Here is an 11341-nt window from a genome sequence, read left to right on the forward strand (position 1 = left end):
GCGAAATGTAGTAGCTTTAGATAGTCATGTGTGATAGAACATAAATGTCAAGGGACTGAAAGAAGAAATTTGCTAGAAAAACTTTTGCTCCCCAAAATATGGATCCGAGGCTCCTCTGCTTGTCGCAAGCTCTCTTGATTTTTTTTTCAAACCCGTGAGCCAGCAACAAGCGGAGCGCCGCAAATCCATAATTTGGGAAGCCAGGGATAAGCATATTCCATTTTTTTTTTCGAAACTGAAAGCCAGGAAAATCTGTTAGTGGAATCCGATTTTTCTACTAAACGATACATTAATCAATGTTTTCTTATAGAAAGGTAGAACTCTCGTATATCGGTCAACTTCACTAATAAAAGAAAAATCGAATTCACAAATTTTCATCTAACACTTTCAGCTTCAAAATTTGCTTCTTCTCTTTGGAAGCACGATGATGACTGTCATTCGACACGAGGTCCAACCACAATTCAGTTTACTATGCATCCCATGGGTTGATCACAAACAATTTAGAAGCTTTGAACATGGAAATCGATAGCATAGCTCATGGATTTCATCATAACAATCTCATTGCGCAAATCAATGAATCGACCAACTTGAACATGATGATTATGACACAAGATAACCATAAGCAAAACACACTGAATCCGTGTTGGAGTGATGATCTATGCGTCCATAGGTTGACACATACGAATCTGAAGAGAAAGTTTCGGGAACTTATGTGGAAAAAATATGGAATCCCTGTTGTCGGTTGATGAATCAATCCATGAAGCAAAACACAGGAATTTAATGTGTAACACACACGAAAATTGCAAGAAAATCATAGCAAATCGATAAGGACGTTCATGAATCGATCCATAATTTTAAACACACAGATCGAGCGTGTGGATTTTTATCAGTGTATCTTTATCATGAATGAATTCTTAGATGTTTTAAATTAAGCATCATTTCCTACATACACTCACACAAAATGACTAGCCCATGGTGGTATGCCGTATTTTATATAATGGAAATTTCACTTTTCGCTTCAGAAAAGCTCATACGAACGATTTGTATTCTTCTTTCTAAATCAAATCAGTAATATTTTACGTATGCGGCATAGTTTTCTAATCAAAATTGGAATTCCCAGAAATGGATAAGTCTTTAAAGAGGGTTCACTATAACATAATTAACAGTAAATGGCTTATATAGCCTTAATGTGGTATCAAGCTCATCGTGATACAAATTTTGTACAGTCAATAATCTACTCATATGCAATGCGCACATTATATTTGGGGTTTGAAATGCCTGATTTTGAATAAAAGGGCTGGATTACTTCGGATCGACATCATGTCATCACTCCAATTATTTGTCATAAGATGAATAGTAAATGTGGTGAAGATAACAAGTCGATCCTATTTTTATGCACGACACATTTTGCGAAATAGACACAACAGTTTCAATAACCAACATGGACACAAAAATTTTAGTATCGTAAAACGAGGTATCTTTGATAATGCGGATAACTTTGATAGTGCGGGATCTGCAACGTACTAAACAAAATAACAAAAAATATGTTATTCAGTCAAGCAAAACGAACGCGAAAGTAAGGAGTACTACTTCACCTCGGAGCTGTTTTCGTGCCAATCGAGAGCATTTGAGGCTTTATATTCGAATATTAATAAATGGAGATATTTTAGTACTTTCAAGACGCTTACAAACAATCTGTTTTACTATCACTATTTCATAAAATTATAATGAGTTCGGTACGTATGCTTGATGACCTAGCAATAGTAGAACATGAATCCAGTATCAAACTACATAGCGAAAAACAGCTTTACAATTTACAGTCACCCCACAGTTATGGATCAGCTAAGGGTCATTTTTCAAAACAAAATAGGATTAAAAATCATTCTGACGCTGTACAAAATAAAATTACTTACTTGGCACTGCAAAATATATTTGGTTTTTGAGAATACACCTCAAAACACCCGATTATTTACGAAAAAGTGTCGATTTCGATAGAAATTCCAAACGATGTCCACCCCACAGATGTGAATCAGTGGATGAGGAGGATCCTTATTATGGATCAAATCGACTCATATTATGGATCAAAACACTATAACAGCAATACTTGTTTTTAATTTGAATCGTAGTTTACGGCTAACCAGCCGAGTGGAAGTTTAACAACTACCGAAAAGCTAAACATTACATATAATTTGCAATTGGTTTAGATGGACAAATTGATGTGAAGATTTGCGAAAAAGTTACACGTCTTCTCAGTGAGAATCGAACTCACGACTCCCCGATCTCTAGTTGGGGCGCGTTAACCACTACGCCATGAGAGGACTCATGAACGCAGAAGTTAACCTGAATTCGATTTCAGCTCAATAATCACGTGGTTCTTTTTCGCAAAGTGCACCTCTTTCGGAAGAATTAGATGCCCATCCAAACACAACGCTTTCTATATATATCCAATGCTTAGCCCGAGAGCGCATTGTTTTTTAGGTATAGGAATAGCACACTACACTAGCCAGCAACTGCGCTGGCTGAGGTTTCTATTGTGTGGGCTTCCAATGGGTCGCGACGTTCTCAAACGACCAGTTACGGAACATGAGTCCGTTGCTCGATAAATACTTGTTTTTAATTTGAATCGTAGTTTACGGCTAACCAGCCGAGTGGAAGTTTAACAACTACCGAAAAGCTAAACATTACATATAATTTGCAATTGGTTTAGATGGACAAATTGATGTGAAGATTTGCGAAAAAGTTACACGTCTTCTCAGTGAGAATCGAACTCACGACTCCCCGTGATTATTGAGCTGAAATCGAATTCAGGTTAACTTCTGCGTTCATGAGTCCTCTCATGGCGTAGTGGTTAACGCGCCCCAACTAGAGATCGGGGAGTCGTGAGTTCGATTCTCACTGAGAAGACGTGTAACTTTTTCGCAAATCTTCACATCAATTTGTCCATCTAAACCAATTGCAAATTATATGTAATGTTTAGCTTTTCGGTAACTATAACAGCAATTTATCTGCGTGGAAAACGAATGGTGTGCTAGTGAAAGCATACGTTTTGGCGTTTGTTTCGGAATCATCTTATCATTGATTCATAACTGTGGTATGGTTTTCATTGCCCCACAGTTGCGAATCAACACTTCTGGGAATACGGTTGACATTGTATTTCCTACGCACGGCAAAACTATGCTTAAGCATATTATAATTGATTGCGATGTTGTACAGATTTATGGTTCATATATAGAAAATGTTTTCTACGTAATTGCAATTCCATTTGATGATAATATTCCTGTTTTAATCCAACTCTGATCCATATCTGTGTGCTATCCATAACTGTGGGATGACTGTAGAATCATTTTTGCAATCAAAGTCACAAATTCCCATATAACATTAAAAGCCTAGAGGTATGCAACGCATCATGTACTTTACGGGATTCATTCAATTAATACTCATTAATGTACCAAAAACGATTGATTTATGGTGAATTCAATGTCGAAACATGATTATCGATAGATATCTATTCAGAGATATAATTTTATACCCATTATTATCAACTTATAATGGTGTTTGTAATGTTTGTTTTGACTGAAAATACTTTTAAAGGTGTTTTTTGTTCAATACATTATGTACTTTAATTGATAAAATCTAATACAGTTTCTCTATTAACATTCTCCAATCCAATTCAAACTGTAATGATGTCAAACAATAGTTTGTTGTGGATTTTCATTTGTTTATCTACTAATTATCGATGTTACCCCATTACCAAAAACTGACTTTCGATTATATGAAAAGTATAGATTCATTAAGATCGAACCGTTATGCAATCTTTCATATGCAATCGATAACTAACAAACCAGTGCTAGATTTTCTCTCAAAAACATATCAATGTTGCCTCGTTTTATGGTATGTATTTGGTTTTAAGTGTGTAACTAAGGATACGTCAGATGTGAGGTTTTAACAAACGAACCCAACAAGCGGCTGCAAGATTTCGATATAAATCTACATGACAAGTTTACAAATATTATATTATATTGTTACTCATAAAAGAAATATAAGACTATCATAGATTTTTTTTAATTTTCACATTCTACATAATCTGTAAAAAACCCTGTGTATGTAACGATGTTTTACAATATTTGTATGCATTCAAGTTTTGGATGTAGACGCACCGTATACAGCATAGTTTCCCAAACTGTGGGTCGCGACCCCCTGGGGGGTCGTGAGCCAGTCTTTGGTGGGTCGCGAAAAAAATCCAAAATATGAATTTATTTCCAAAATTTTTTTTAAATTTTCCAACCACATTGGCCACTAGTTGGGACTTATTTCTCATATTTTTACTCAATCACTTAAACTGTTTCTTCCAGTGATAGGACATTGGGTCAGCCGCCACTATCAAAACTATTCTGCCGTAAATCGCAAGTCGGTCCTATCTGCATTTTCATCAAAATTGAGTTGAGTTTAGCTTTCAACATATCTTTCAGTGGTCTTTCAGCTGCACTAATGGGACAACATGATTTGTTTGGAAAATGCCAGTAAAATACTCCAAGTCGAAGTCCCACTACTGATTTCCGCACCGTGTAACACAAAAAAGAGATGATGTTTTGGTCACATTTTTATTTTTATTGGGAAGATATGAAAGTGAAAAGCAATTGTGAAAGTTTCATTCAAATTAAAGCATGCTTCAATCTTCTGGAATTTTTTAACTTTCGTATGGAAAACGAGTTTGTTAACTTCAAAGCCGATTTTCTCAATGCAAACTTTTTACAGATGGAACTGAGGCAGCATCCACAAATTACGTAACGCTTGAAGGGGGGGGGGTAGGCTCAAGCGTTACGACTCTTACACATTTTCAAACAGTTCCATACAAAAAGCGTTACGGAAGGGAAGGGGGGATGAAAAATTTCCAATTAGCGTTACATAACAAATGGATGCAGTCTGATTTGCGATTCACGGCAGTATTCCAGGGCTAAAACATTTGAATAATTATTAAAGAAAGGATCTATAGTCAAACTTCCATTATCGGCATATGGAAATATCGAGTAATGGAACAAATATTTTCCGGGAAGTTGTTTGAGAGGAAGTATACAAGAAGTTTGAGAGGATTTTTTTTTATTTTAGTGTAGTTTACGGTGTCAAAATCTTGATTACTATCAAACCTTCATGCTCCTCCGATATTTCTACGGAAATGTTTAGCATTCTGGCTAAGATTTCATGGTCGGAAGAATGAAATGAATTCTGTCGTAGAAAATTCCCCATACATTTTGTATGGGACTGTTCTAGCTGCAAAATTGGCTTTTCTTGTATAAGGTATGTGAAATAACCCTTAAATTTGAAAATATTCAACTTTCTCCGCCAAGGTTTCAAGGTTTGAAAGATATTTTCAGGGTCCAAACAAATCTGAGGTACATGCTGAAAAGTCGATTATGAAGTATTGATCCCGTGTGGTTCCGTATTGAGCATCTACTCGTGGAGGTTTGACTTAATTGGAAAGTTTTGAAAGAATATAATCAGTCCTATATGGAATTTTGATAGATGCCGAAACAATTCATAGTTGTTATAAAAGTTTCAAACAATTCATGTTGTTATAAAAGTGTTCTATGTTAACATTTTCATCTTGTAACGAGCAGCAATCAAGCATAGTGCATGTCAATGTCAATTACGTCTTGTGATCAAATCCCATTTCGAACGAAGTAATAAGTGATCTCAGAAGCTTCAATACAAAACTTGTCTCTGGACAATTTTCCAGTGGTGGGTCACAAGGAAAATGCTTATTGGCTAGGTGGGTCGCGCAACCAAAAAGTTTGGGAACCTATGACATAAAGTGTTATAATTACTACATCTGGACCTTTCGATTGCAAACTGAATCGTTTTGCTTCCTTTGCATTTCCCTTCATCTTGGGTGTACTGAACTGCCAGAAGGACTGAGACGAATCTCCTACTTCTGGTCTTTCCTATTGTAATCAGAAACCTTTTTTTCGTTTTTTTCATGTTTCATATGGTTTTCTAACATTTTTCAAGAAACGGACCGGATGATGCGTTTTATTCCTACTGTCATCTTTTGAACAGGTCCGAATTTCCACGACATCCCTACGTTCTTTTTCCAGAAATAGGCAAGGAAAATTACATCCTCTTTATTTCTTACAGAGAAGTAGACCAGAATCACTAATTGTGTTCTCTATACCCTCTTAAAACTGACTAAGAGCGGACCGGAAGATTTGTGTTATTCCTTCATTCCTTTCCAGAAATGGGCCGAATTTTCACAATTTCCCTTCGTTCTTGTTACAGAAACGGACCAGGTTTTCTATCCTCTTCGTTTCTTACGGAGAAGTAGACCAGAATCATTAATTGTTCTCTTTACTCTCTTCATATTGGCTAAGAGCGGACCGGACGATTTGTGTTATTCCTTCATTTCTTTTCAGAAATGGGCTGAATTTCCACAATCTCCCTTCGTTCTTGCTACAGAAACGGACCAGGTTTTCTATCCTCTTCGTTTCTTATGGAGAAGTAGACCGGAATTACTTGAAGTATTCCCTTTACTCTCTACTTATCATCAAGAAACTGAAACTAGATTGTTCATTATGTATATTCCTTCATTTCATTCTAGAAATGGGCCGAATGTTTCTTTTTCTCACCTCCCTGTCAAACCAAGATTTTTATGTATTTGAGGTCCGGAACTACTAGATAATCGTTATTCTTTTTAGCATTACGTCCTCACTAGAACAAAGTCTGAATCTCAGCTTCAGTGTTCAATGAGCACTTCCACAGTTATTAACTGAGAGCTTCCTTTGCTAAAGTTGCCAAATTCGCATCTGTGTATCGTGTGGCAGGTACGATGATACTCTATGTCCAGGGACGTTAAGGAAATTTCCTTTATGAAAAGATCCTGGACTGACCAGAAATCAAACTCAGACATCTTCAGCATGGCTTTGATTTGTACCCGCGAACTCAAACTTTTCGAATTATTGTTGTTTCATATCAATTTCAAGGTAAAGCTAATAGCATACATCTCAATGTTATCAATTTTCATATTTTTAGTTTAGTTCAACATTTCAGTGGTCATTTTTTTTAAGTTAATCTCTTGCTCCAATTCATTTATTTTATGCAATATATTATCGGATCTTACAAATACTATGATAATTAGGAATAGAACAAAGTTAAACCACATCTTTACAAGGAGGTTTTTTTTTATATGTGTCCGTTATTTTATCCTTACAAATAAATCAGTTAAAACAACAATATTGATTGGATTTTTTTTTTCGTAAAATGTGTGTTCATTTTGTTTTGTTCATTGAATACCAATATGTATGTATTTATTTATTCATTTCTGAATTTTCATAGCATTGTACACAATTAAGTAACAACATCAACTAAATGAAGTTCAAATTATGATTTCAAAACAAAATATACCGTAGACATCTTCTACTCTGAAAAATGCGACAAATTAGTTATAATATCAAACTTATGATACGAATCATGCATCTAAAATTGTATAGCAGCTTCACTGTGCCCAAGACTGTGCCTCACATAAATTTATTGTTTCAGAAATATCATGTTTGGCAAAACTCAATTCACAAAATACACAAAAGTTACAAAACGAATGACCATATTCATATTCAATCCGCCCAATTCTTATAATAATTCTTATTCTTATTCTTATAGTGCGTACATAATAATTCAATGAGAAGATTGCCAATACATGGGTTGGCAAAATTATGTGGAATATATTATAATTCAGATTTTTCAAGCAAGGTGTTAAGCCAATATGTCAATCTTAATTTACCTAATGCCCAGGAATCGTATTCCTAACTATTGATCAAACTGATCCAGTACAGTTGTCCCGGACAACTTGTCCGATATAATGAAGACCACTTTTAATGTCTTATGTTGGGAACCCTTCATAAATGGATATTACACATTATTTCAAGCCTTATTTCTAAAAAAATCGACTTTAATATTTTATTTTCCGCATTTCAAAACCTGAAAAATAACCCATACGTTTGTTTTTAGTAGACTTGTACAATTATTATTTAGTTTTTTTTCTACAATTTTAAACAATGTTGTATTTATTCCTCATTTTTTTTTTCCAGAAATAGAAAGCAATCAATGTGGTACCCTCATTTCAATCTTCTTAAAAGGAAATTGTAATTAATTGTAAACTAAACGATTTTTTAAAATTATGGTTTTCTTCCTCCTTTTTTCAAAGGTGAAAATTACAATTAGTTACTTGCGATTATAAATATATCAACATATATGAGATGACATCATGATAGCGATAAAATCGAAAATTCTCACCACATTGAGACTGATGTGTAATGTGTAATCCAACATTGATTTATGTTTATGAGAAACAAATAGTTCTCAAAATAGTTCAATGATTTTTTTTCATAGAATTGATGCACTTTTGTGCGTGAATCACCCGCGATGCACTCTCGAAATTAGAACAGCTTGTCTGTCTCTACTCGACACACCGTCAACTATCAAATTTCTCATATCGTCAACCAAAACCACTTAACAATCATCGCGGATTAAATAATATATAGGCTACCTATAGTTTCGAATACGCTCTGGTCACCAACAGTATAACAAACAGGACCTTTGTTGTTCTTCATATATTTTTCCGACCTGATCCTTGGTTCCCTCCCTTTCGGGGGACAGATGATCATTTTCAAGACACTTGCACACGAATCCTCCAAACTTTGAACTGAAGGTATAATGAGATCCGTACCAACACTCGTCGCCAATGTAGCAGAGTGAAAATACAACTTTAGGTTTTGGAATATAGAATCACAATGGTTTATTTACTCTTCCTCCTGTCATCGCTCTCCAGCATGGCCTACTCTTAATTCATACATCAACACAATACTACACAGTCTAGCGGAAAAAGAGAAGGGATATTCCCCAAGAAGCAATCACATTGATATAAGGCATCATTTTGTTCGAGAGCAGATAGAAAAGAAGACCATACCGTTGAAATATGTCGCTTCGATTGATCAACAGGCAGATATCCTCACCAAAGCGGTACCAGCCCCAAAGTTATTGGATTAGTCGAAGCAAGGGCATCGCTAGGAGTCAATAAATTATAGCTTATAGCTTAATAGGGGGATGTTGAGTTGAAGTAAGCCATGAATTTATAATACCCCAATAAATAATTCCCGGTTCAAACCTGTTTACAATCAGACGTGTCTTTACTAACAGATCTCTTCGTCAAGAGAGGGGGTTTGTGGGGTGCAAATTTTGAGCCAAATAGCTTTAAGAAAACAACCCATGACGAAGAGAATAAACCGGCAACATATCAACCAATGTTAAAAGGGTTTCATTCGACACTATAAACTTATTAGATACAATTATAATTATAAGTTTTATTCCACTTAATTGTCTGAGCTAAGATTCTAGAACACAAACTCTCCGCCCATCGCACTCTTCCCGCGCTCCCTAGAAATTGAACGTGTCCGCACTGAAATTGGTTACCGGAGGGGGTGGAGGAAGCCGTGGCTGCCCAGGGAATCCAGCCGGTGGCATCTGTGGGGGAAGAGGTGGCTGCGGTGGCCTCCAGTTGGGTGGGGGAGGTCTCGGAGCAGCAGCAGGGGGCATTGAGGGAGGCGTCGGGGGCGGAGGAGCCGGCTGTTGCCACGGGGGTGGAGGAATCATCCGTGGGGGCGCTGGGATACCCATCGGAGCGGCACTCGGCGGCAGCGGAGGTTGCCCAATTGGAGGAGGTAACGGAGGCGGAGGAATCGCTCCCGGTGTGAAGGAAGGTGCCGAAGGAGCTTGCGGGGGTGGCGGAACTGCAGTCGGTGTTGGAGGGGGAGGTGGCGCCATGAGAGGAGGTGGCATCAAGGGGTGCGAGGGCATCATCGGCATGATCGGAGGCGGAACCGGGGCATCCGCGAACAGCTGATGAGGCCTATCGGCATGCGAAAGAGGATTCTGTGCCGCAAGCAAACGTTCCGCCGCAGAACCGTGGCGTTCACCTTTGGAATCTTTCTTGAATGCATAAGAAACCGAGATGGGCCGGTTACACAAATACTGGCCATTCATGGCGTCCATGGCCGCGTCTGATGCTTCAAAACTCGCAAAATTGATAAACGCGAATCCCTTGGAATTTCCAGTCTCCGGATCTCTCATAATCTTCGGCGTCTGCAGAATCACGCCAAATGCCGAGAACGTATCGTAAAGCAACTTCTCGTCCACTTCGGGATCCAAGTTCCCGATGAAGATATTGGCACCCACGTCCAGATTCTTCTGATGGGCCGAGGCCTTATTCACCCGAATCGGTTTCCCGTACAACTTGATCATGTTCATAATCTTGATCGCATAGTCGGCATCCTCCTCGCCTAGGAACTCCACGAAACCGTAACCCTGGTGCATCTGCGTTACGCGATCCTTGGGCATGTGGACGTTTACCACCGGTCCGGCCTGGACAAACATCTCCCACAGAAGCGTCTCCGAGACCTTATCGTCCAATCCGCCGACGTAAATTGTGGCATCTGTAAACAAGCGTCAATGATGAAGGTTAAGCCGTTTTCAACCATTCATTTAACCGAGGGATTCGATTGAAAATTGATGAATTTTACCATGGAAGCAATACACACTCCAATATTGACTGAGGCAACTAACGAAAACTTGTATGATATCTCAATTTTGGTGAAAAATACGTAAAAAAAAAACTTACCTTGATTTCTTTCCGCGATTGGACCGGCTGCCATCGTTTGTTTTGTCAGACGAGTGACAGAAAACGAGCGTCAACAAACGTCAACGTTTCGTCCAGCCGGAATCTAGTACTGCACTGGCGCAGGATGAAGGCACGGAGAGAAGTGATTGACCAAAATTACTAAATCGGATGCCTCTTTTACTACATTTTAGTACACTCAAAAATATAATAGAATGTTTTATTCAAGAATACAGCGGGAATTCGCTGGTTGGACCATGACTGCCTTCCAGCAATAGAGATAGAAAACTATAGAGGACGAATGTCGCTGCTGTTCCCTTTGTTCTCGCTCAGAAACATGTCGGGTATATAAGTGTCAAACTGCATACTTTTTCGCGTTGACATTTATAGCCCCGCCTATCTCCGCCAGCAAAAGATGTTCCTGCAGCGACGCCAGCGACATTCTTCCTCTATAGTTTATTACCTCTATTCTTCCAGCTAGCGAATAAGGCTATAAGGCAATCTATGAGACAGCTGCGATCAGCTGGTTTTTTGTTTATCATGAGGTTTTGACGTTTCGCGATCGGAGTTACCGTTCGACTACAAAGGAAAATGTAAAGCTCCGACAACACTCCCATGCTTTGTTTACCCTGCCGTTTCGGTTACATGTACACTTTCAGCTGTCAGTCCTATCGCGGAAAGTCC

At 38.0% G+C, this 11341-nt stretch overlaps 1 protein-coding gene across 1 annotated transcript; it reads right to left on the minus strand.

Moving 5' to 3' along the window:
* Nucleotides 1-9326: 9326 nt before the first annotated feature.
* On the minus strand, nucleotides 9327-10761 carry LOC5578643 (splicing factor 3B subunit 4). Its single transcript, XM_001663931.2, has 2 exons — nucleotides 10661-10761; nucleotides 9327-10475 (listed from the first exon to the last, which is right to left on the minus strand). The coding sequence occupies exons 1-2, from the start codon at nucleotides 10692-10694 to the stop codon at nucleotides 9421-9423; spliced, it is 1089 nt and encodes a 362-aa protein (XP_001663981.1). The 5' UTR covers nucleotides 10695-10761; the 3' UTR covers nucleotides 9327-9420.
* Between the last annotated feature and the right edge of the window lie 580 nt (nucleotides 10762-11341).

Source organism: Aedes aegypti, chromosome 3, assembly GCF_002204515.2.
Source record: "Aedes aegypti strain LVP_AGWG chromosome 3, AaegL5.0 Primary Assembly, whole genome shotgun sequence".
Lineage (NCBI taxonomy): Eukaryota > Metazoa > Arthropoda > Insecta > Diptera > Culicidae > Aedes > Aedes aegypti.

Excerpts from the sequence above, each read along its gene's own strand:
- LOC5578643 (XM_001663931.2), bottom strand. The coding sequence starts at position 10,694 with ATGGCAGCCGGTCCAATCGCGGAAAGAAATCAAG. Across the intron at positions 10,476-10,660 it reads AATCGCGGAAAGAAATCAAG|ATGCCACAATTTACGTCGGC; the intron begins GTAAGTTTTTTT and ends GCTTGTTTACAG.